The sequence below is a fragment of the Lepisosteus oculatus genome, chromosome 6 (genome assembly GCF_040954835.1).
Source record: "Lepisosteus oculatus isolate fLepOcu1 chromosome 6, fLepOcu1.hap2, whole genome shotgun sequence".
NCBI classification, from domain to species: Eukaryota; Metazoa; Chordata; class Actinopteri; order Semionotiformes; family Lepisosteidae; genus Lepisosteus; species Lepisosteus oculatus.
The window spans coordinates 41,245,654-41,272,529 of NC_090701.1; the positions used below are offsets into that span (position 1 = coordinate 41,245,654).

The 26,876-nt window shown below is 40.0% G+C and overlaps 1 protein-coding gene across 2 annotated transcripts in view; it reads right to left on the reverse strand.

Annotated features, from left to right (window-relative positions):
* gpr158a (G protein-coupled receptor 158a) overlaps positions 1-26,876 on the reverse strand; it is a 128,137-nt gene that overhangs the window by 93,820 nt on the left and 7,441 nt on the right. For both annotated transcript variants that reach the window (XM_006634128.3, XM_015354046.2), the window contains exon 2: positions 9,819-9,924. In XM_006634128.3, the coding sequence (XP_006634191.2) occupies positions 9,819-9,924 (106 nt within the window). The remainder of the gene's footprint in view (positions 1-9,818; positions 9,925-26,876) is intronic.

Genomic DNA, 26,876 nt, shown 5'->3' on the forward strand with positions numbered 1-26,876 from the left:
AAGAAACATAAGGACAAAATCTTAGTTGCCTTAGTAGGAAGGATATTTTAAAGATATTAAAAGTCGGGTAGCTCCAAGTTGTCATAATAACGGGCTGAATAACAGAAAAAAGGCCTTCCATAAACTGTGTGGTTTATTAACATAAAGATCCATGAAGAGCATATCTGATTTTCTTAAGGAAAGGGGGAAAGTTAAAAAGAAAAAACATTATATTTCTTCCACTGAGTATAACTGAGCAGTATAGGATGCTTCCAGTTCATCAAAATAATGTATCTTTATTGGAAGAAATAAAAATAAAAATGTTTTCCAAAAAACAACATGGGTTATTGGACCAACAATGACATGATATAAACACTGTAAGTACATCAATCTGCAAGTGAGAGCTGACTGTTTAAGTCACGTCACTCATTTGGTTGCTTGTACTGCTAAATGTTCCAAGGATCTCATCTGGCATTTTGTAAAAGAAGCCAGGGTATCAGATGCAACAACATGGCTGGTTAGCTTTTTCCAAGCTCCTGTGCACATTACTGTTGTTTTATTGGTGAAATAACTCTAAGATGTCATTTAAGGAAGATCTGTAAAAACATGAGGACTATCTCCTAGAACCCATGTAGATTACCTGTCATGCCCCCCCTCTCTGAAGTGCAGCATAGCAGGCAAGCTCCCGGGTGGCAGACAGCCACGCCTCTTCCACCTGTCAATCAGGGCCAGTTGCCAATTATACACAAATAGACAGGAAGCTTGATTCACCTGTGGTAATCACCGCCATCCCCATCTCCAGGTAGAGCAGGCTATTTAAGTTCAGTCCTGCCTGTGCTCCATTGTAGAGTTTGTATGTGTTTCGTTGGACTCTCAACCCAAATTTGTTTTGCCCCCTGCTTTGGATTCTCCCTTATGTTTGTTTTACCACATGCCTGGACTGCTTCGTTTGACCTCGGCTTTCGGATATTCTCTTGTGCCTTCAGTGTGTCCCCATGGTTTTGAGCTCGGCTCATGCCCTGACTGTCACGATCGTCATCCATCCTCTTAAGGGCGCTCCCACCCTTTCATATTTTACTTTATTACGTGCACCTGCCCTCTGTTGAGTCTGTCATTATTTAAGCCTGGTGCTCCCGCTATTCCTGGCTCAGCATTGGGAGATGGATGCCCGGAAGTCCGCCTACCAGCGGGTCCAGGAGAGACCCTTCGGCATAGGTTTCATCACGGCGTCCTGACGGTCTGAGTCCGGGGCTCGGAGAGCCTGGCCTCGTTACCCTGGTTTTATTTCCTGTTCCTGTTCTGGATCCTGTTCCGGATTTTAACCTTGTTTGTTTCATCTGGGATGGATCCCCCGGGTCCAGGACCCTGGACTGCGCCCCAGATTTCCCCCTTGGACTGTCTGAGTTTGTTTGCCTATGGTACGCTCCCCGAGCACCAGATCACCGCCGTCACGCCCCCCTGTCTGTCAACCCATCCTGATCCTCTAAGTCTCTTCCTTGTTGTCCTTCTCCACTTACTTCCAGATTATACCGTCTGCATAGGGTCCTGAACTACGCTTCACGGGAGCCAGGACTGGCGACCCATTATACTGACGACGCTTCTGGAAATCACTTTGTCTGTTTGTCTGTTCGCTACACTCATCTGCTGCTCACCTGTTTACTTTTGCCTGCTCTTGGGTTCATCTTACAACCCAAAGACCTCTTCTTAACTCTACTTGAGTGACGGTACTGTACATTATACTCATTATACACCAAATTATACATATATAATTAAGTTCTTAATACCTTTTTTCCTTACAGAATAGCAGAATATGTTTAAACTATTGCCATTCATTCTCTGTTGATTCAGTACCCATCATAACGCTTCTGTTAAGATCCGATTCTTTCACAATGAACTTTCTTGAAATCGCAAACTTTTGGACCCATATCCATAATGATTATAATAAAGCAGTTCATTGTAAAATTTGTGTCTGAACCTCTTATAAACTTGTTAATCAGAATATTATCATTTTAAACACTCAACCTATTCAACGGGTGGTCACATAAGTGTGTTCAGAAAGGCACTCCCATCAGAGAACATTCTGTTTGCAAATAAAACCTTGCACTGTTATACTATTTTGTGATTAACCAAAAGTTAGCATTAAGCCTTAGGTCTAAGGTTAGCATTAGGTCTTCACAGGTATCATTTACTACACCAGAACAAAAGCAAATAATGGAAGTGATCAAAGCTAGCCTGTTACTAAAACAAGAACTCCCAGGGGAGAAAAAACTGCAAAAAACAACAACTACAGCAACAACACCCAGCAACACAACAGCAAATGAAAGCTTTTTACTTGAAATAAGCTTCTAGGCTAAACTAAGCCTGCTTTAAAAATAGTGTTTATTGGAGGTTTTAAATCACTCTCTGAGCTGGCTTACCCACAGAATAACTCAACCTTTTCATCTCAGTATTAAACTTCAACATGATTATATATACACAAAGGGGCCCAAAGCAGATAACGTTAGATACAAAAACAAGTAAGGGTTTTTGTTTAAGAAATGATGCTCCCTATGTCTATCTCCTGCATAAGACTGGAAAGCATGAAGTCAATTCCTCAACAGAGCCAAAAGCATAGAATATAAATATACTGTAGGATTGTCCCCTTCTCTGAAACAATGGAAACCAAATACTGTCAATTAATTTACTGAGGCATTTTATGCATTCACTGCAACACAGAACCAAACTGAGATACAGAATCTGGACAGTAAAGGACTGGCATTTGCAGAAATGATCTGATTCATAGTTTCCATGGTCACACAACAGTTTCCAGCCATGATCAGCATCAGACCTCGTATATTTGACACCTATTTATTTATAGGCCCACAAATGTTTTATGAATACAGCCCATTGTGTTCATCTGCCTACTCTCATGTCTGTTTTGGCAGATATGATTATCTGGGAGTCTGCCCTTTCTCATATCTGCACAGTCTAATCCCAGTGGAAAACTCTCAAAGGTGTGTTATCAATGGCTAAACACTCATTGTGAGCACCGACCTTTTTTAAAGAGAATGCAGCTCCCTTATGTGTTCTTTTTGGGTTTTGGGGGGGCTGACAGTTTTTTTTAAACCAAGTAAATATCATATAAAATGACCAGACATCCTCACATGGATAGGATGTGATGGATGTGAATGTAGATGTTCATGAATCTTTGGGCTGATGCACTTGTTTTCATAAAAATGGAAATGTGTGGACTTCACATAACTGTCTTTCAGATAATACAAAAACCAAAACTCAAGCTGTGGTCTTAAAAACATTTTCTAAGGCAAGAATTTCTAAGGCAATCTGACACACTAAATAATTTTTTAAAACAAAGTGCTGAAATTCAAAAAAGAACACCATGTACTGCATATGTACTTACCTCTTTCCAGCACTTCACGATAAAAATAAAGCACGAGGTGATGTTTTATCACTGGGGAGAAGAAAACAACCGGAAAATGGTGCAATACACCATTATTTGGCCACTTATTTTTTGCCAGTATGAATTAAGACTAAACTCTAGAGAATGTTTTGCTGAAAAAAAAAAAGGTTTTGTTAATGGTGTTCCTGAGTCGGGGACAAGTATGAAATAAATGCCACAATGAATGAATGTGATAGACTGTCATTAGGTACAAGGATGTCATGAGGCATGAACATTGTGTCCATCCCAGCCCTATAAAAACCCATTATTGACACGCTACCGTTCCTCCATGAGATGTCACGACTGACAAGAGCAGGTAGGATCTAGACACTTGGGATAATGAACTCTGAAATGTCACAACATTTGCTTGCACATTATTTTAAAGCCTATCGAGCAATCTTTTTCACCTGTTAGGCCATATAAGGACAATTGTTATTGTTGGTGATCAATCTTGTCCTGGAACGTCATGTATTAACAAAGCAAGCCAGAGCTTGTCGTCTTCAATATCTTCATCATCGATTTTAATTGGCCAGAGCTGCAGAAATTTCTACTGTACTGTCTGGACTTGAAACAGACCAATAAGTGATAGAAAAAGTAGTACTAGTAAGCTATGAGCTGTAGTTCTTTATGGCCAAATTCGTGCTCAGCACTGAGGGAGATAGCAATATACAGTATATGAGGTCCAGACGATGGAAAGATCTCCTTTTTTCTGAGGTTAAAGCTGAGCTTTGCCTATGACTGAGTCTGTGTGTGTGTAACAAGAGTGGTTTCGTGAGAGAACTGTGATGCTGTGGGGTGCAAATCAGTTCCAATCCAAATGTCGTGTTGTACAAGGTAGTCACACTGCCCAACACCATGTGGACAACGTTGTGACCAGTCCTCATTCCATTGTGAGTGCAACCTGGTGGTCACAGATAACTGATAGTTCAAAGCATTCCTTCCCAGCCCTATAAAAACAGGTAGGATCTAGAAACTTGGGATAATGAACTCTGAAATGTCACAGCATTTGCTTGCATACAGTGTACATCCATACTATGCATACAGTGTTCAAGAGCTTCAGTAGACTTCACAGCCACCTGTTACAAGCCCAGGTGAACACCTTAAACAGAAAAAAAACATGGCAAACTCTTTTTGAGATGTATGTTGTGTGTTAAGGTCACATCCATTGCTAGGCATCAGTTACCTGTACATCCCCTACAGTACATATGCAAACTATGCCTCCCATAAACCCACTGGGTGAGTTCTTGTAGCATTTCTGTGTTATGAGTCACTAAGCTGCCAGTCAGTTGTGATGCCCTGCAGGTCGCACCCAGGAATGGTGGTCTCACTGGTGGTGGTCTGGTGTAATACCCAAGAATGCACTGAGAACAAAGCCACATGGGCTCACTGAGTTACAAGGTTTATTTCTGAAAAATGAAAAGAATACTACAGAGGGTTTCCAGATGATTCCTAACGGTGGCCAAGGACACAAGCGGCACTGGTCCACATCTGGCAGAGAGAGGGCATGTGTCCATCTCCACTACCAACCCCAGGGATCAAATCCCAGCCACCTGGCACCCTCTCTGGCTCTGGATCCGCATGGGGTGGCAACTGATATTGTATAGGCAGACCACAGTGTTCATCAATCACACGTCTCCCCATAGTTCGACTGTGCAGATTGGCTCACCAGAAGGCACACCCATGTGACCCCTCCTCTCCCAGACAAACAGGAGTTGATGCTCTGGCTATGGCTGGGTGTACTAACACTTCTTATTTTACCAGTCCTGGTCTTAGATGGGGTACCATTACCCTCTCATTTGCTTCTCATCTGTAGAAAACATTTGATTCTGTTATTGATGTAATCCCTAGAAAAGTCTCAAAACCCAATTTCGAAGACATTCAGTTTACAATTATACTGAGCAACTGTATATTCTAAATCCTTAAACTATTTTTTTCTTATTCAAGAACAATGATTGCTTTGCATTCTTTTTTTGTACTTTAAACAAGTTTCTTTTTTATTTCCATAAAGTAATTTACGATTGACTCATGCTAAGTGTATTATGTTTCGAGGACATTTGTCCCAATAACTGAATACTGATTAAACAGAGAAAATAAATCCCCAAACTTCATACAAACAGGAACAGACTGATGAGACAGGTAGAAAGGCAGACATAAATATTTACATCCTCGCCTTCACAGACATTTAGACAGAAAGCTAATAACTTTTACAGCACAGCATGATGTATTTTAAAATCCAAAAGACCTCCATGAAGGGGAAAATCTTCACAAGCTGTCAGCAGAGCCAGGTCTCATTAACATCAGAGTTCTTTGAAGCTATTTATCTCCATTTTGACAGTTCTATAGCGCTATAGAAAAGACTCAATTAATATTTATTTTTTCCAAACTAACCCACATAAGATAAACTCCTATTAACTCCTGTAAATATATCAAATGCAAATACTTCTGAAACTTACATATACTGAGCATTAAAAGAAACATATAATATTTTAGTCAAATAAAATATGTAGATTTTAGATAGTGATTGAAGGTTTCTGCTGTCATTTTAAGTAATTGATCATTTATAAATAATCATGTCATACTCAAGTAATCATGGCACACATACACTAAGAGCATAACACCATGCTCTTATTCACTAGTAACACTAACTCACCGCATTAGTGAAAGAGCTGACTGGACATGACATGATTTAATATGAATGTCAAGCTCGGTGAAAATAAAAAACAATAGCAGGAGAGCAACATCTTCTTGCCACCAGTACCCTGGGGGCTGAATAAGTCCAGGAGCACCTGAGCACAGCCAGTCAATAATACTCAACGATCTGGGAGACGAGGCACCTCCCCCAGACTGACTTATCAACCCAGATCCCACAGGGGTCCGGTTCTCACCAAAGTTCAACACCACAAAATGTGGGGATCCACGCAACACCCCAGAAGTAGTTAACCAGCACCAGCTGAGCCAAGTGCTCACTCTTAATGAAGCAAATTTTTGACTGACTTCACCCAGTGTGGAGGAGTTGAGCATTCAGCGTACTAACCAATAGGGAGGTCAAAGTGTGGTACTCTAGGCAGGTGAGACCAGTTGCACAGAGCACCGCTTCTCGTGACTGATGGCAACCTACCAACACCACTCTGATCACGACCGGGGACCCTCAACCTGCTGCCCTTCCTGCGTGCTCATCCTGATGGGACCACACCCCATTAAAACAACACACTTCCTCATGCTGCTCATGTCCCAGTCCTGACTTCCTGGCTGTCTTGAACTGAGAATCTGACAGCTGTGTGGTTGTGTGGGCGAGGCTCTACTCGCCAGACCTGAGCCAAATTCAGCCAAACAGTGTGGGAATAAGCCAAGATTATGTGACATCTAGGGGCCACAGAGACCAGCGAACAGGCCAGTGCTTGTTCGGGCTCCGCAGGAGAGGAATGGGATAGAACCCTGCATGTCAGCATCTGCATCCTGGTGCAAAGCATTGGAGGAGTGGAGCTTGTACTGCTTTCAATAACAGCCACACATGTCACTAGGCTGCGGCTTTCAGAGTAGATCTCCTATCGATCAACCCTATTGATGACAAATGTTCATCATCGTAATCAATTCATCGACGCTATGTCATGTCTCTCCAATACAATGTCAATGCAACTGCAATTAGAAGAATTTCTGGTTTTCTGCATAATACATTTATTGCACTTCCAGTCGCATTCTTCTTTTGATAAAATGCTTTCAATAGTGCATTCAGCATCAAGAGAGGCTTTGTGCTCTGTAAGATGACTAAGAACAGTGGTATCTTTAATATGAGTAGTAGTTTATGTCTCACAATTGATGGGGTTAAAAATAGACTTTCAGATATCAGGTGAGGTAGGATAAGGAGTGGATGATTCACAGGTTAAAATCAATTGTTGGACAGGTCTTTTAGGATATTTCTCTGTATAGAAAATTCTACTGCTTGGCAGAAAGATGTACTGGACATCTTCAAAAAAGCAATGGGGTAAAAACCCAGAATAAGTGACTGTCGGTCACACTTTCACCTTCCACTGTTTCTTTAAGGTTTGTACAGAATTAGCTAAAACATTTACAGCTAGGTCAAAAGAGTGTAAAACGAATTCATTTGTCAAGTAAAACAAGTATGACACATAAAAAGCAAAAACCAATTCAAGAGCGCATTCTGGAAAAGCCCCTAGATTTTAATATGAAACCAACACCTCTGTATTTTTTCTTTCTTTATTGTAGTAGTGTGATATTATTGCTCATCACGCTGGTGCTTTCTTTAACACAGTACAACACCCTGCACAGGCAGTGCTACCTGCCCTGGTTTGGAAAGCAGAAGAGTGTGGGAGTGGGATTTCTCCTCTGCCCCAGTCTCATCGCCTTTAAAAGAGCTCAGGGGTGCCAAAACCAAGGTGGCAAGGTGATGACTGGTTGCAGGTCTCGTGTGAAAAGGATCAAAGCGAAGAAAAGATCAAAGAGCACAGGAAGCAGGGACTCTCTGCAGTTTATGTGCACAAAATGAACATTTAGGAGAAAGGACACTGCTCTACCTCGTATATTACTCCTCCAAAGTTGAAGCAAAACTAGTCTCAGTAGCCATAGACTGAATATTCATGAAATGTTGGCAAAATTATGTGATTAGGTTTACTGAGAGCATCTTTAAATGAAAGTGTGCCGCCTGAACTGTTCACTAACTCTACCTGCTTATTCATGTAGATGACCAAGAAAAAATGTTGACATCAGTACATCCACTTTCTAATTTTACAATATACTGTGTTACACAAAGTGCCATGTCATGAAGAACAGCAAACGTATTTCAATTACCCTAACTGTAGCTCATACTATAGAAAACTGGTTCAGAAGGGTACGTCATATTGTCCGTATGTTTACAATGATAGAGGCGAAAGGAATTCAGTGCTGTCTGTTCAAAAAGCAAGTGACACTAACAGGCTTCTTGAGTTGTTATTCCACGGTTTTAACCTGAAGTGGATGTCTGTCTCATTATAAATAATTCTGTTTGTCTCATACAGAATTAAGCACACAAAAAATGTTTAGATTGATTTTTGACCTACGGTACACTGAGAAATGCTGGCTTCTGTATCTCAGGTTGAATCAATTAAGTAGCTCCTGTAGCTATTTTTGATCTTGTGCATCTTTCCGGATGTTTTCCAGCCCTGTTCTCCTGGGACAAATGTTTGCTAGAAGGTTTCCAGTGATAAAGTAAGATATATTTCCTTATTAGCCTGTTACAGTACATGATGTATTCTGTATAATATTTTGAGCGAGTGGATTCCTGAATATATTTCATTTTTTTGGAGACAAAAATCAAACAATTATTTACTGTATATGTGAAGCCTTTAAACAAATGTTATTGGGATCCCCTGAGTGCAATTTCTGGTTACATTGCAGATTCCTAAATTCTATTTACACTTAGCATTCACTGACCCCCTGAACACAAGAACTGAGACAATTCCCAGGGTTTGCATTAACATGCATGAATTTCAGACAACACATTCAGCAGAATAAAAGCTAAAAGAAGAAGCAGTGCACTAATGTCTAAGGTTGTACAGGAATATACAAAATCCTCTCTCATACACCTCGTATGAGGCGTGGTGTACTTTTCTTAAGAAAGGTCTGACTAGTCATTAAAACTCATACACAAATTTAAAGAAGAAAATGTGCAAATATCTGGGTAAATACAATATTGTAATTTAAAGGCCTGATGTACTCCAGCAATCTCAAGCAAGCAAGCGAACACAGACAAAGAGCACAGTTAATTATTTAGGATGCCTGCTGCAATCCATTACTCTACATTTATTATAGAAGAGAAGATCCATGCTAGGTTTAAAATAACCTTTCTATATAATAATCTGATCATATTTATTAAAACAATTGGAAAGTATGAATCACCAATATTGAATTGGGTTTCCAGCTAAATTATAATGGTTTTCTTTCTCCTTTGTATTTTTGGATCAAATTAAAAGCAGGAAAGAACAAAATCATCAAATGTAAATATACAGTAACAGCACTGACATTTCTAAAGGTATCATACCAAAAAAACCAAAAGTCAATGTACTATAGAGCCAAGATGCATTTTCAAATTGAAGAGCCAAAAAACTTAGGAGCTGAAATATATTTTTCAGCATTCCTTTTCAGTTCACAGCTTGTGAATGCATAATATTACTGTGTAATAATAAACTGTGCATACGAAATATTACTGCGTAATAATAAACTGTAAACACATAATATTAGTGTGTAAAAATAGTCAGTTATGGAAATAACTAAATTGCTCAAAAGACTTTTCATACTGTCTGTGGAAAATATGGTATTTTCTTAAAACCCTCAAACATTTAAGCTAATCATGCACTGAGTGATTTCTTTAAGCTCTTCTATAGACACATCACTCTGAGGGAAACCTCACCTCTGTGATGTTCAGGTTACATCTGTGGGTCCCAGCAAACCATCCATCATTGGAACACTGGTCAACATCCACATTCTGAAGGTTGACATCAACACGAACCACTCCCCTGAAACAAATATTAGGAGAAAACATTACAGTTCTTGAAAATATCTGACTTCTACCTATTAAATACTGTACATGTGAAAAATGTATAAAATACAAGATGCAAAACCCCTTCCTTTCAACTCACGATGTAGTTTTTTTTTTCAGTTGTGTTTCAGTTATGTTGCCACAAACAATAAATGATTAGCACAAAAAACACTTATGCTCTTGAAAACAGAAGCAGGCTCATTTCTGTCCTCCTCAGATCAATGTGCTGTAGCTAATGGCGTATGAAATTCTGTAATTAGCAGACACATTAAGAAGAATGAATTTGCATTAGAGTACCATACTTCTAGTAGTTTCTAAATTGGTTTTCACTTCACTGTGCACATTTTATAGCAGTAAAACAAAAAACCTGTAAACTTCTTAAATTCCATAATAAACTTGTGTTGATATCTGTGTTTCTCCTATTCAGTTCAAAACATTCCTGGCCTTTTTCATAGAAATAGCAAAATGAGGATGAATGCTTAACATCTATCTAAACTACCAGATTGTCTGTTTATGATGGCAATCTCTGCAAAGCTTAATGGCAGGCAGTTACTCTAAATATGTCCACTTTTTGTGGCACACATGAAGGAACTATTGTATAATACTATTAAACATTGATTTTTATTGTTTCTTTTTAAAACAGCAAAGAAGAAAGCATTCAAAGCTCCAGCTACTTGATAGAAATGTACTGTAGGTGCTTATAATTTCAGCTACTCGTTCAATTATTAATGCTTTTGCCCCTGGTGCTGCTGATCTTTAAAAAGCCATTAATGCTCTGTGAGACACCAATAAAATGTTACAGGTTCCAGCTCAGCACTTGCTCATAATGAAAATCCCTTTCACACATTTAACAATGAGGCTGTCTGAAAGGCCCTCTCATTATAATTAGTAGCAATAAAGGATAAGGTTACAAGAGTCTCCTATCAGATCAAAAATCATGCAAACAATTCCAAGGGCTATAATTTCATTAATATGAGGTTTTGTACTGTTAAATCTATAAAAGCAGTTGCACTTATAAAAAGCATTTTCGCCCATTGATTTATTTCTGGAGATCCGTACCCAAAATATGCAACCCAGTTCCAATGTGTGGTAAATGTGGCCACAGCGGTTTCTGCGAACCAGAATTTTGACTGACTAGTTCTGTTAATAATCTTTGTAACCCATACTAAATGATAAATAACTGAAATAGGAAGTCTTTCTTTAGAAATAACAATGAAAATACCACATCCCCAAAAAACTATGTGAACGTTATGCAGAGCTGCTAACAGAGACCGATCGGTGGTGACATACGTGTCTCTTCTTCTACAATGGCTATACATCCCGCAAAGCAGATCTCTGCTTCAGCCTCAGCAGAGACTCGGTTTGCAATGAACAGGCAGCTACGTATCTCCTTCTTCAACAAGCTTTCAAGCAAGCAATAGGGATCATCTCAGGGGGATCTAACTGGTTCATCCTTCCTTTTGATTGCCTCCGACTCTGGATGAGCAGTGCTCATCCTTGCTCAATGTGGGTGAAACCTTCATCATGGGGACCACCTGGATTAGTGGAGAGCCCAGTAGTGGTTGGACCACCTCATCTCAGTGTTGTAACAGACACTACTCTGAACCTATTTAGTTTCGCTGAGTGAGAGCTCTAAAACACCTATATAGATTCTTTCCCCAGGCTATAACTCTCATAAACAAGGACACTTCTTAAATTCCTAACTAGTTGTACATTTTTATTTAACAGTACATGCCACTGATATTTTTTGTAAATATATGCAGTACCCATTGTACATTTTATTATTCAACTGTACATACTTTTAAATTGTACATATCACTGAGTTTGGTTTTATCTGTAGGTTTTTTCTTTTCTTTTATTGGAATTTATCTTGACGCCTGCACCAAGAGAAATGCCTTGTAGATTTTGTACTTGGCAAATAAAAGTTTCTAACCCCAACTCTAATGCTTCAGTAAGAAACCTTCAGTGTACTCTAGACATCAGGTCTTCCCCTTGTATAAACATGGTCTCGAAACAAAAAGTAGTTGTATATTAGAAACATCTACTACCATCTGAAAATTTGGAGAGAGGACTGCTGTTTATCTTCACCACCTGTTTGTGAAACAAATGTTTAATTTCAACCACTATTCTGAAAGCACAAATGCTGTTCGATCCTTCTCTAACATTTCTAAACCCACAATTTACTCTAATTTGTCATAATCAGGTGTTTAAAGTAAAGTGATGTGTCAACCATTTTTCCTCATATTTTCAATAACCCTATCATATCTCTATCAAAACTATCCAAGGGGTATTGGGTTGAAAAATCTTACGATTATGAGAAAATGAGCACTGGACAGATGCTGAATAGTTGTGGTCAATTCTGTGCTGTTTCATACTAAAACTGGATAGACAATAGTTATCGTCAGTATTTCCGATTTGAGCTGTGAGCCTTCATAGTTTTGAGCTGAGGCACACAGAATTAATTTCTCCGTTATTTGTGATTTGTGTAGAAAAGGCCAGACATAGAATAACAAGACGTTATTTTTAGTGTGTCCAAAGAATAGCAGAAAATACATGCAAAATGAGAGATCAAGGCTCCTGTGCAAGGTGTCCTAAAAGCCAGTGCCCATCTTGTGCAGGACAACATTCTAACAAAACAGGAGCAAATGTATCAAGTCACCAATTTCTTAGATTTGGTCAATCAGCCCAGTCTATTCATACCACAAACAGGAGAAAGACATCTTTAATATCAAATGTTTATTGAATTGTCAGAGTGTTGAGCTACTCTTGCAAAGGTATATAAAGAACAGCAACTAATTCAGTAGTTTGGTCAAATTCTGATAACAATGAAACAAGCAGGCAAATATAAAGGCATGGCATACATAACACTTTGGTATTTCCTGGCTGAGGAAATCACAGGGCTAGCCAAAGATCAGTAAAATACAAGGAATGAACCAGGGAGACAGCTACAAGGATGCAATTGAGGTGGAAGATAAGATGTGCAGCGCCAGCAAGTACTAGCAGACCAAAGTACATACCAAAGGAGAGCAGGAGTGCAAGATCAGAATTTGACCTCCACCCAAACTCCTGTTCAATAACACTCAATAGGAAAAAAGGAACAATAACAATAGTTACTTGAATGAAGTTAGTAAAGGGTCAGCTGATCATTTTGCCTAAAAAATATGAGAATAAGCAGCTAGCATTAAATCCATTCATAGAATATGGCAGCTGCAACACTCAGGTCAGACAAAATGAGCCTCAACAGATGAGATGGAAAATCTGTTAAAATTTGAAAACTCAAGAAAACTTGAGCTCAGGAGCACAATCAAGCATCCTCTGTATAAAGAAACTTTAAGCACTCTCCTAAAAACTCCATTACAATTTCAGCATTTTAAAATTCAGAATCAGTTTCTTATACCACACCCTAACGGGCAGAATTAAACAATTAAACAAGACAATGTGCATATTAGTCAAGTTAGTCAGAGATGAGAATAAAATAAATCAATGCTGTAAAAATGACTCAAAGCACTGCATTTGAAAGGCTTAGTGGCATCATATTGAATTAGCTAGCAAAACATCTTTCTTCTTGCACTAATATTGCATCTGTGTATTGTGAAGCAAATGCCCAAAATATATTAAAAAGTCATCACAGCTGGATAATATAACTGGATGATTAATAAAGAGAATAAAACTCTTCATTGTAGATTTTAAATGGTTCACAGAGGAAATATAATAGTCTGACGTTTTAATCATTGTAAAGTCTATCATATGGCTAATGTCTTTTCTCACCGTCACCTTTACTTATTTTATGAATTAATTAAGAGGAACAATGTGTTTTTTTTCCCTTTTATGCCTGTGATGTTGTGAGAGATGGCTCTGTGAGAAAGCCAACGTCTTGGCTCAAAACTCGGGCCCAGTGGTGTACTAAATACCTGTTAATTGGGAAAACCTGCAGAATGAAGCACACCTGATCTGAGCAAGTAATTAGCATTCAGAGGGAGTAAGATTCCATGCGAGGGAAAGGAGCTATCTGGACAGGCTCTGTATGGAATTATCCATGCCTTTGGGCTAATTAAGAGGCTTACAAGACCAATTAGGAGGAAATTGAACAGATTCAGTTTGCATCTAGGTTCCAGTGGGGAAGGCAAGGAAATGACAACTCTTGCTTGTAACAGATTGGGCCGGTTTACAGGTCTGTGGGACTCAATGAGCTAGGAAGGCCTGAGAAGATATAACCTAGGCTGTACCGCAGGACTCCAAAGGTTCAGGGTAGATGGGCTGAGTGGTAGTTACAGTGGTTCAAGCAGGGAGCTGCCTCAGCATGCGTCGGCTGCAAAGGAACAAGTAAAGGTTTATTCCATGCAGAAAAGACACCCGAAGAAGTCTCCACAGCTGAAACACAGCTGTGTTTCTTTTCTTCTCTTTTCAGCAGGGAATAAACCCTTACTTGTTCCTAAGTGGCAGTTTGTTTACCAGGCCCAACGAAGATGAAGAGCGATGATAAGGAAATGGGGTTGGAATTAAGGGTGAATAAGGGGCGAATGGAGGTGTTGTAGCATAAAGACAGCCGGGTAGCAGGGAGTCACTTGACACAATGTGGCAGCATACTGCACGTTCTCCCCTCTACAGGGAGAGAGGAGTCTTGAAGGCACAGGTTGAGTCCCAGGTTCTCCCTGTGCCTTGAATTCAGCAGACAAATGGGCAGCCTTGGAGTGAAGTGAGAAGGAAAGTGGAAAAGGCAAAGCTGAAGAGTTGAAGTGAATTCACTTGAAGGCAGGGAAATGGACGACACAGAGTACATGGGGTTGAATACTCCAGTGCCTGGTGATTAACAACAGTAACATAACAGTAAACATGATTTAGCGTGTGTGTGAGTCAAGCAGAGTGCAGACCAGCAGAAGGAAGAGGGATATGAAGTCTTCTCCAAGAGGAGGCAGACTAACAAGATATAGGATCCCAGAGAGGCAGAAAAGAACTGGAAGGAGCAGTTAAAAAAGTAAAAAAACAAAGGTGGCAGCAGTGGCATTACTGGGCTGTGGCAGAGTGAGCACCAGACACAATGTCTGAGCTTGATTTATTAACAGATTTTTTAAAAAAATGTTTAAAAGTAACAATTGCACCCTTATAACATCTGCATTTTCCATTATTTGAAATTGAGGGGCCGTGCCTCGAAAAACTGTAATGATTTCATATACTGTATATCAAGCATGGACATGCACAGTTTTTAGAACTGAGAAGAATTAAGGCTAACCTTTTACACCTGCTGCACAATATACCTTGCCATATACAGAATATGCTGATGATTACATAAGAATGAAATTCACAAAACATAATAAGCCATTATTACTCAAGGATTTCTTTTTTAAACCATTTTCATTTCTCATCAAAAGCCCAGACTGATTTATTACCCTTTTCTTATTAGATATTTATCTCACACGAAACATTTTTATTAATCTGAAAGGTCACACAACTTTTCAAGAAAAAGAAATGCTTGAAAGAAAATGACATAATTGCAAAACTGTTTCCCATTTGTGTGATGCTGCTGTGTAAACATCAGCTGAACTCCCTGACAGACACACAGACTGCCAAGTGAACACACTCTGCCAAGAATTAAGCCCTCCAGAATAAACTCCCAATATGTGCTCTGATAGCAAGGCATTCATTTGGAAACCATTCTCCAAACCCCGAGAAACATTTGTTTGCTCAGTGGAGCTTTCCTTCTGTTACACCATGAAAAGCTGAAAACCGCAAACTCCTCTTTCCTGAGTGTTCACTCCAGCCCCATCGCAAGCCTCTCAAGAACTCATCATTTTCTCTTCTTGAGCCAAAGCGCACATATGGCCCAAAAAGGAACACTTAACATAATACTAATGCTGGGTCTCATCTCCTGGAAGCCACCTTTGTAAACATTCAGCGATTCCTATAAAAAAATCCTTGTAAATTGAATAAGGAACACAGGTTACAGCCCCATCGCAGCTGCCTTTCACCAGGTAGGAAAAAAAGACGTTAGGTAAAAGAAAAATAGAGGAACCTAACTGTCATGTACTGTCCTTAAAAGTGGATTTATATGCCCTATCATTATTAGTTGTCAGATTCTAAATGAATAACTGTTACCTCTGAAGTGGTATCCAGCCAAATGCAGCTTTGATTTCTCACAGCCTCTTGATATAATAACATGTGTATATGGGTCAAATGTATATTGATGTAAAGAGGGAGGTTCAATAATGATTTAAAGAATGAATGACCAAATCTCATTATTAACTATTTTTCCCATGCAAACTAAATCATTTTTTGCCAACAAGTGTTCATTTCCACGCAAATATAAACGTGCAAGTATTTATAATTGTGCCGTCCAATAACTGTGCCAGGCCAGACTGTCTACTTGCAGAATTTAAATACCTTCGCCTACCAAATAGCTTTATTACAGATGCTCCCTTGGCAGTGAAACTAGCAGGCCAGAAAACAGAAAACGGAAGTGGAAAAAAATGTTCTTTTTTCTTAAAATAAAAACTGTATTACACAGTCCCAAATTCCTTCTGTATTAAGCTGAGTGAACAACAAAGCAGTGGTCCGCTGTCTGTATCATCCTGTTCTACAGTGTTTCACAAACCCTGTACCTTTTTCCCGTCTCCTAATGTCAGTCCCTGCTGACTGGTAACAGAATATATCCTCAGGTAATGTTTACATTGGCCAGACAGGCACTTCCTGGAAACGCTGTATTGATCTGAAAGCCAAGAAGTATCTGTAGACGTAAAAGATGAATTGTAGGAGAACCCTGCATATTTTTCTCTAGTTCCTTATTCTTTCTTGGCTAATATTCCAAACACTGCCTTATAACACGTACGAAGTACATCTTTAATGAGAAGTGTGGTAAAAAAAAACTCTACTGGGCAAGTTTTGGAAAAAAGAAATGCAAAAATAAAGAAGGGTATTTACTACAATTGTCATAATTCTTGGTATAAAGAAGATAAATAGGAGGCCAATACATAAATAGCACTTAAGTGAAAAACATTCTTAGTTAATAACAATTTTAGTGTTCTGTTAAGCTGTTTACTGATGCAATAATGATCCCAGATGTTTTGAGAACACACCTTGTCAAAAATACTCAGATAAGGCAATTAGGAAATCACAATATTAATGATAACCATAAATCATCTGTTATTCAAATGCATTTTGTACACTGGAAAGTCAAATACTAATATTTTTAAATACATTTCCACCTTATTTTGAATGGTAGAAATAATATTAAAAAAAGTCACAACAGCTTAAAATACATACAATAATACAGTACATCAATCACAGTAAATAATACATTTTGAATATATCCGTCTCTTCTCACTTTTGTGACGGACTGCTTAGAAGTTAACATCGGAAGCATATCTTACAGAACAAAAACAACGTCTGAATCAGATGGAGAAATTCATTTGGGCACGAAAGGTGAATTAGAACTATTTAAGTTGTTCTTCTGACTATTTTGTAGGTACTGGTTCAATGGAAACAACATCAAAATACTTGTTGCAGGTTTGGAAGTTACCTGTATCTGCATTTCCCTTTAATGTTCTGACTAGTAAGAAGAACAGAGCAAGATAAGAACAAATACCACATGTCTAATCCCAATATCAGACATGCAGATGGTAAATGTCATGAAAATGAATTAGAAAGTAACTTCTTACGTGTTATCATGTTCTTCTCAAAATATTTAAGGACTATTCGCGCACAGATTCCAAGTGTGTGATTCGAGGGGTTTGGAATTAGCCATTAGCAGGAAGGCTGATGTCTTGATTTAATCTGGGATCATTATAAAAACAAATAATTTAAATGGTTGAATTGAGAAAACAAACTATTCGGAGCACATCGAGTTTGTTTCCAGAACAAGTGGATGTTCGGTAGCAGGGTTAGATCCTAATGAAACCAATAGGAGGACGAATGTCTTAGAGGTTATCTGGCATACCTCACCTAGCTGAGAGAACAGCAGCCTAACCATAATTCGCGAAGAATTACAGCAGCCGAAGAGTGAGAGCAGGTAGAATTGTTGTTGTTTGAGATGTGAAGACTTGGTCTAGCTCGCTTGGCTGCGGGCCAAGCTCCCTTCCGTTGGACGGGGAGGATAGGGCCCCCATGTGACGGAGAAAGGTGGGGCGAGGGAGAAGAGAGGGTGACGTGTGGTATACATGCAGACTGAGCACTGAACGCGAGTTGCAGCAGCTGAGTTTAATTACTTTGGCTGCCTTCATCCCTCCCGAGCTTCCGTTAAAAACTACATGGGCTCCATGGATGAAGCTGACTGAACCCCCCCTCGCTTTCCCCCACTACAATGAATGAGCTGGGGAGCTGCTGCAGGGGTGTAGAGAGGATGACAGGAATATCGTGAAAGAAATGCAAAAACAGATGCCAAGAAGGTGAAATAGTTATATACAGAGGAGCAGAAATAAGCGAGACCAGGGTCTAACCTCCTCCTGAAATATTGCTATAACTTCTGTTTTTAGGTGGCTACATTTTAGCCAGTCACTTTGAAACATTTAATACAATATTTTATGTTGATACAAAATTTTAATTATCGAAATTATCCCATCCAGTTCAATTACAGTATCTAAAGAACCAACATTTTTCTAAACCGCACATTGTGTATATTACTTAAGCAATGGATCACCAGAACTTGAATTCAGAGGTGTGTGCTTGTTGTGACAAAAATCTTAAGAAACATGTTCAGGCTCAAAATAATTTTATTGAACTGAAGCAACTGACATTTTGTTAGGAATATTAATAGCTTTAGATTTACAATATGTTCAAACAGCATCTGCTCCATCTGTGCCATTTCTGCTAGTCTGAGGTATTTCTTAATTTGTTAATATGGAAACAATAATTGTTAATGAGCTATTGTACTGTATCACACACAAGCCTACTACAAAACAAAGTTTTGCTATCAAGGGCTTGCATCTGAGAATCAGGGAGTTTCACTGAGAGTGGGAATAAACCTCAGACCTAGTAAATTTATTAGCATACATTACTTTACCACATAAGTTACATTATACTCTACCTCTGTGTTACTTTGATTCCTAAAGAATTTTCATAGACTGAGGATATATGGTACAGTATAGGATTCTGATTTGTAACAGAATCACTGTTTTGTTGATCAGTTGGAAAGTACAGTACGTTAATCACCTAATCACAATCACTTTCAATAACCATTTCTCCAATTCAAGGTCATAATGATCTGGAGCCTATCCCACAAAGCACTGGGCACAAGGCAGGATACACCCTTCACAGAGCACCAGTCCATCACAGACTATACCCAGACACACACGCTCACACCAGGGCAAATTTAACATGAGCCACTTAACCGATCAGTACGTCTTTGGACTGTGGCAGGAATCTTCCACAAGAACAGATGGAACATACAGACTCCACACAGACAGCACCCCAGGAACTGAACCCAGGGCCCCAGCGCTGTGAGGCAGCAATCCTATCCACTGCGCCATCCATACACAAATCCATTCATTTCGAAATGAAACGAGGGCTACAGTACATCTTATAATGGGAAACTTCTTGGCGATGAATAGGAAATTGCTGTTGTACTAAAAGAGTGTCGCTCAAGTGTTCACTAAAGAGAAAAGCCAACAACATGCCACAGGTGTGTTGTTGTGTTAGGCCATGAGCCATTATCATAGGCGTTTAAAGACATCACAGAGATCTCTGTAATTATCTCTCACAGATTACATTTTATTTTGTCATACTAATATACTGTAGGTGGCTCACATGTCTACTGTAATGCTTAAGCTTCCCTATTCTTCTAAAATATTTTGGTAAGACTGCTTTTATTACCTTAGTATTACAAAACTAAAAAATTACCAAACCTAGAAAAAAGGTATACAACTGAAGAAGTAACAAACATGCATGAAGCTTTATTTGAAACAACTCTTGCATATTCAAAAATGTTCTCAAAACTACGAAGCTCTGCGACTAGTGCACAATACTTGCAAATATTTTCTGTTGATTTATGGTGCTGTTAGCGAAAAAGATGACCTGGTTACACAGCCAAACAAATGGAATTCATTGCTTTGTTTACCTTATCTGAACAACTACTACCATAGCGTTCCTGTCGATATAACCCTGCCACACATTCCTCCTGAAATGTTTTGTCGTGTCAGGCAAGGTGTTTTGGGAAGCAGAGAACAGATCTGTTATATTTATTCTCCATGAGCTCGGAGTCAACAGCAGCTATAGTAGCATTTACCCAATCGAGCCCTGACTCTCGCAGGTCCCGTGTGAGTGGAGACGGCCACACAGCCAGACACTCACGGCAAGCACAGGCGATAATCGTGTCCCAGGCTGCTCCCACACAAGCGAGTGGGAAGCCGAAATTGGGACGACTCGACAGTTAAGGCAGCGCATTATATATGAAAAGTAAAACAAAAACAACGGAAGTCACAGCTTACCGACGCATTGCAATACTTCGATTCACTCAATTCTGCAATTTGAAATCAGACCTTGTGAAGGAAAAGCTTTTTCTGCAACGAGACCACAACGGGATGGCTTTCTTTCAAGTAGAGCAGTTTATTGCCCTATGTACTGTACATACTGTATTCACTGGAATTCTTAATCTCTAACGATCTCTCGGGACACCCTGTGCACAGTACAGACAACACTACACAATGTAGACAACGGGTACAATAAATATATTGTGGGGAAATAGATAATTATGTAGTAGTGTGACCGAGGGGGGAAAAAAGGCTAAGACTGTGTAAAAAGTGCAGAGAACAGATGTGTATTGAGTCCGAGGCCCTGCGGTTAGCTGTTGAAGCCCAGTCTAGCAAAATGAAGAGCTGTCGCGATAAATCGGTTTATCCATGAGGGCCAGGGGATTTCTAAAACCATACAACAAGAACAGCAACAGCAAGCAGGGGTTGTTTTTGTTGCTTTGTTTGCAGGCGGCGCGCTGTTCTATTTGTGGCACTAACTAGTATGTTTTTTTTTCCACTTCAATGTGGAAAATACTCCTATTCAGCTGGGGGACCCTTGTGAACTTACCATGTTTATTTCCTCCGAGAAATTACAGATGCACGGCTTTAAAGTCGTTCCTTTCTGACGTTTAAACCGGGAGAGTTATTTATAAATTATGAGCATGCAGCAGAAATATTGAAAAGCCAGATTTCTGAGGCATGTTTAAAAAAGAAAATCTATAATGACTTGATATTTAGTATATCGATGTCCTTGCATCATAAACATACTGTACAAAAATCATTTAAAGAGACATTCGGTACATTTGCGCATTATTACACATTAATATAATGAATTATTTGAATGTTCTGTATAAAAATAATTCCCTGGTATGACGCAACATATTGAATGTTCTGTATTGGTATAACTAGCATTTACTCATTTATACTTTGAGACATCATACTTTGGTAGTATGCCTCAATTGTTAAAGGAAAGCTTTTTATCATTCAGTTGTGGGATTTATGTAACAGCTCTCATAGTATGAAATGAGATTAGTATGGAATTGTCACTCCCAGGGGCTACCAGTTGTATAGCTGTATCGCAGTCTTGCATGGTGGGAGGCTGGCTTGCTGGCCTTGTGGGATTGCCCACTGCCTGTGTGGGCAATGTGTGGCACCTGCTCCAGTGTGGATTTCAATAGCAGGTTTCATCACACACACTTCACTCGGCCAAATGCATCATCCTCTTGTAGTCGGTAACACCGGCCCACGAAACGCAAGTCATTGTGGAGAAAAAAATAGAGTAGGCTGGAGTGAAAAAGAAAATGTAACGTTTATTTAGCGGATTTGAACCCTGGACTGACCATTTCAGTCTATAGATTTCACCTTAAAATGCTGCAAAAAAGCAATTGTTTTCTTTAGCAGACCTGTAAGAACTGACGGCTAATCCCACATGCTGTGCATGGATATCTGTGTGTTTAGCTCCTATCAACCTAATCTCTGAAACTCAGACGTATCCATGAGTTTAGATTTCCAGCTGTTTTAGATTCTAATTATAGGCACTCCTTTTGAAAGGCCAAAATGTATTGTATAGTGAGCATCAAAAGAAGCGGGACATTTCCAATTGCAAAATGATAAATTCACATTTCTAATTCTAAATGTTTTGCTCCTGGTTGCAATCTGTCCCCTTCCTCTCTCAGAGTCTGGTCAAGCGTCTACCTGTTCATCAAACTCGGAGAGCTAGATGTCACATGTCACCCCGGCTTACTGCACAACGAGACTCAAGTCTGGCAAGTACTGTGGGGCTTCCCTGACAAACATGTCACCTTCCCTTCTCTCACGGAAGCCGGTCTTGCACAGGCAGCATGAAGACCCCTGCTGTCCTGCTGGAGCGTTGTCACTGCAAGACGAGCTTTTGGGAAAGGCAACAGGGGAGGACTTGCCTGGACTTGAAGTGCTGTGTGGTCAGTTTGCAATCGGTCACTACAAGTGGAATAACAACAATAATAATTCCTTACATTTATACGGTGCTTTTCTGGACACACCACTCAAAGCACTTTACGCTTTACGGAGGAGAGCAGAGTGATGAAGCCAGTTCAGAGATGGGGATTATTAGGAGGCCATGATGGGTAAAATCAAGGAGGAAATTTGGCCAGGGCACCAGGGTAACACCCCTACTCTTAGGGTAAAACCTCAGTTTTTCCCAGGAGGTCTCCCATCCAGGTCCTGACCAGACTCACTCCTGCTGAGCTTCAGTAGGCTGCCAGCTAGGAGCTGCAGGGTGATATGGCTGCTGGAATTTTGTAGTAACCATCCTTTCATGGCCAGACCATCACACTTTGTGGTCCCCTTCAATCAGTATGTTGTACACAACAAGTTACACCACACTTGCTCACACTACCTCGTTCTGTTGTGTCAATTAACAGAATGACTGGCCCCTGTGTAGTTGTCTGCTCGGCCATGATGACGGTTTCATTGCCTCCAATTGAAATGTTGATGTGCAGGTTGGCGTTTCTGATGCTGTGACATTGGCAGCACAAAACCAATCACGGAGATGGAGCACGATAATGAGTTGATCATGCTGATCTTTCATGACCAGCGGGTCTCCCAGATCATTGACAGTGTGTTTGCCTGTAACATCTTGCCTGGTTAGAAATTGCTGGCTGTGAATGCACCAGATGGTGAGCAACAGTGCGCTGACTTATCCTGCCTCAAACAGACCGATGGCACGAAGGCGTTTATTGACAAGCAGGGCATATTGCTTCTTTCCTGTGTTTTTCTTTCTGGACTCTCAAACAACTTGATATTCAACATGTTTAAGCACCTCATACCCTAATCAGCTCTCTCCAAACTGAAGTAATTTAGTGTTTATGCAACACGCATTTGAGTGTTGTCACAATCAGTCTCGAATAATCCAAATAATAAACTTAATAAAATCACACCAAAAGCAAGAAGTTAAAAATGAAAAGTCTGTATATTCTATTTCTGTAATGTGCATATATTGAGCAATGCACAGTATATATTACATGTATTTTGCAAGTGCATGTAAAGAGATTTTACAATGATTTTGGATGTATTTTACACAATCACCAATCGCATACCGGTCAACCAAATTTGGCACCCAGCTATATTTTCACTACTGGATTCCTTAATTAAAAACAACACTCGTTGCCAAATCTGTAACGGGGCTCACATGAAGCTGAGGTTGTTACAGAGGGTGACGTTATCTCAGGGGTACCTAGAGAGCACTGAATCCTCCCACAGCTGTTCACGCGTAGCGGTATTCTCTGCAGGGCAGTGATCCGCGGCTCAGCTGAGGGCACCTGGTTTTCCTTACGCGTGCGCCGCAAAACAGAGAAAGAAAGGTGGGAAAGGCAATCATGCTTTTTAACATACTTTCACCGGAGTTTTTAACGAAGGTCCAGAAGGAAGGACAGCAAGCCAGGCCTCCCTCATCTGTGCTACTTTACCTCACTTGCTCAAGAGGCGCTGAAGGCCATTCTAAGCCTCTCTCCCTTGCTCGCAATCGTCTTTTTCCATCCTTCCCCAGCACCATCTGCATCTGCCCCTTGGTTAACGTCTCCGTCTCACTATGGGGGTCCTGACTCCCTCCTCAAGTGGCCAGGTTGTTGACCCCCCAGCCAAGCGGACAAAGCCAATGTTTCTTGGGCCTACATGCATTTTCCTAACGGCTGACACATTCCCATCTGATCCGACTAATGGTGATTATGGAAACAGAGGTGATCGAGGAGGTCAACTCTAATCTCGCACTTCCACTCGTCTGCATAGACATGCTTTCTGGCGGCGCGCGGAGCCACACACCCCTTCTTCTAGCACCCGAAACAGCAGCGCTGCTCCGTTTTCTCTCCGGCTCGTCCCCTGGGCGCGATGGGCCACGTCCTCAGCCTAGGCTGGGCCGAGCGAATGCCAAAGTCTTAGGTTCTCTGTCCCTTTATACTCGCCGGCTCATTCCGCCTGTGTGAGAATTCGACCGGACTACTGAAATAGTTATAAAACAACTTCGCCGAAGTGATAAATCAGAATCCCGAGCTGCCGGCTTTCTTAAGCACGCTTCATCAAATGCGGAAGATGTCAAGGTTGACACGGTCTGTATCCGAGTTTGTTTTACACTGTGTAAAATAGCGCAGGTGTCTGGAAGCATTGATTTTATGTGCTCAGTCCGCGTCTTCTTCACCCTGATGTACACACATTCACAGCTGGCGCCTCTGGGCACTTGGCTCAGAACGGCTGCCTTGAGTCCCAGCTGTTCGGCTGAACATCTACAGTACAGCCCAGATCTATTCCCCTTTTGCACTTACTTTATCTCCCATTTGAGTTGGGTGCCTTTAGTCTTTTTTAACCTGATAAAAGAAAGTGTAGACATACTGTAAAGCTGTTTTTTCTGACCCCTTTTACTTCATCTGTGTGCCAAAATAGGAATCCATAGATATGCCTGTGCAATAATTTTTAGTGATGACAGCCTGCAGCATGTGACAGCTCCATTGTGCCATATAATAAATGTGATGACGATCAATCTTTTGGGTAGTGTGAGGGGAAAGCTTACTGGAGGAGTAAATGTGAGTTAATTTAGCTCTTGCCCCTCCTGGCAGCTCCGGTAACAGTTGCCCTGGTAAATACAAGAGCACGGTAAAGGGAAAACAGGAAAAAGTAGGAATAAATTAAATGGCAAAGTAAAAGATGGAACAACAACTAGAGCACTTCTAAAACACGCGAGTCAGCTTCAGACACTTCCAGAGTGTTTTCTTCTTTCGTTTTCCACTTGCCATTTCATCTTAAAAAAAATGTATTTCAGGATCGGTGCACTTTCTAATGCATTGTACTGGACTTTAATCCCGATGGAAAGTGTTTCCAACCAGTTCCAGAAATGTAAGGAAACACAGAAAAATGCATTAACTTGACAGAACAAGCCAAACCTAACCCAGCTCAACCCTTTGGCAAGACTGTGCTCACTCGATGTGATAGGTGCAATTCCGTGTGCTAGAGCCACTGATCATCAAACCAGGTCTCTCGTTATTGTCCGTAAGCATGAACAACATACTTGAACTGACTTATACGTTTGCATGCTCTGGAACTCAATAGACTCTGGACCTGCTGTTGCACTTTCTAAACTATTCCAACCTCTCAATCAGTATTATTTTTTTCTGACTTGGAAAATATGACATAAATGGTTAATGAAGCTCATGGACTCTGTGCTAGGGAAAGAGAGTCGAATTCCAATTTTCAATCACATAGTGAAAGTTAGGTAAAATATTTTAAATGTGTATGTACTGTATATGAATACAGTACAAACATTACATACAATACATTTCTTCCATTATTTGTTTTAATTCAGTACACTAGAACTCTACATAAGCAGAGAATGTTTCAAGATCAAATGGACTGTATTGGCTTGTGGCATACTGGGCTGGTTTATACTGTACAATGCAAAAGGAAAATTATTAAAAAAATAAATAACTTTTATGCCATGAAATCTGGTTGTTGTAAAAGCTCAGTCTTCAAATCTATGAAGAACCAGAGAAATGCTTTGGAATGAGATATAAGAGCCTACCTCCAGGTACTTGCGTGACCAGATTTATATGTTACCTATAATATTTTTTTAAATCAGTCTGTGCAAAGACTTTCTATTCATGCCAGAGGTTCTATACCAACTATTTAAAGACATGGCTGCTCTGTAAAGGGCAACAATGAAGTTATCTATCACTTCGTAGATCGGGTATAAAACTAAAATTGAAGTCCTAATATTACCACACAAGTTCAAAAAAATACACATTTGTATAAATTGTGTCTTATTATTTAATACTTGAAATCTATTCTCTCCATGTTTTATTTTTAATATCAATGTTTAAATATAGACAGTTTCACAGATGGCACAACGTTGTTATTAAAACTGGAAATAATGAAATTCACAGCATTGATAAAAACGTAGGGAGATGCAATACAAAATATTAAGAACCTACAGGGAGAAAGCGATACTAACTTGAAATTACAGGACGCAAAAACAAAAAGATTTAAAATAAAATGGACGAATGAGACAGAGATGCTTGAAAATTCAAATGTTAACTCAGATTCAGGAAACTCTTGTGAGAGTAAAGAAAACAAACGCATCAGTCTGTATGTGTGTTTTCAGAGGGAGGGAAGTCTAGAACAGCAAAATACTTCCAGCAACAGTAGCTTCTGGTATCACTCATTTAGTGGTTGCATCTTACACAGTAGCGTGTACCTTATCGGATCCATACGCGATAAAAAATAATATATCACGAAAATTGATTTTCATTTAATCATTTTTTTTACATTGCAATCTGTACTCCAAAGTAGATCAGGGTGTCTCCAGCGCAAAGGTACGTGACAGGCAGTCCCGTAGCACCTGGGCAAGACTGAAATCAGGCTGGATCCACTCACTCATTCATTGGCTGGCGATGGGTTTGAAGTGACACCTGCGAGAGGCAGCGCTTGACACCCACTACGTACCTGCGGCTGTCAAAAAGGGAGGTGG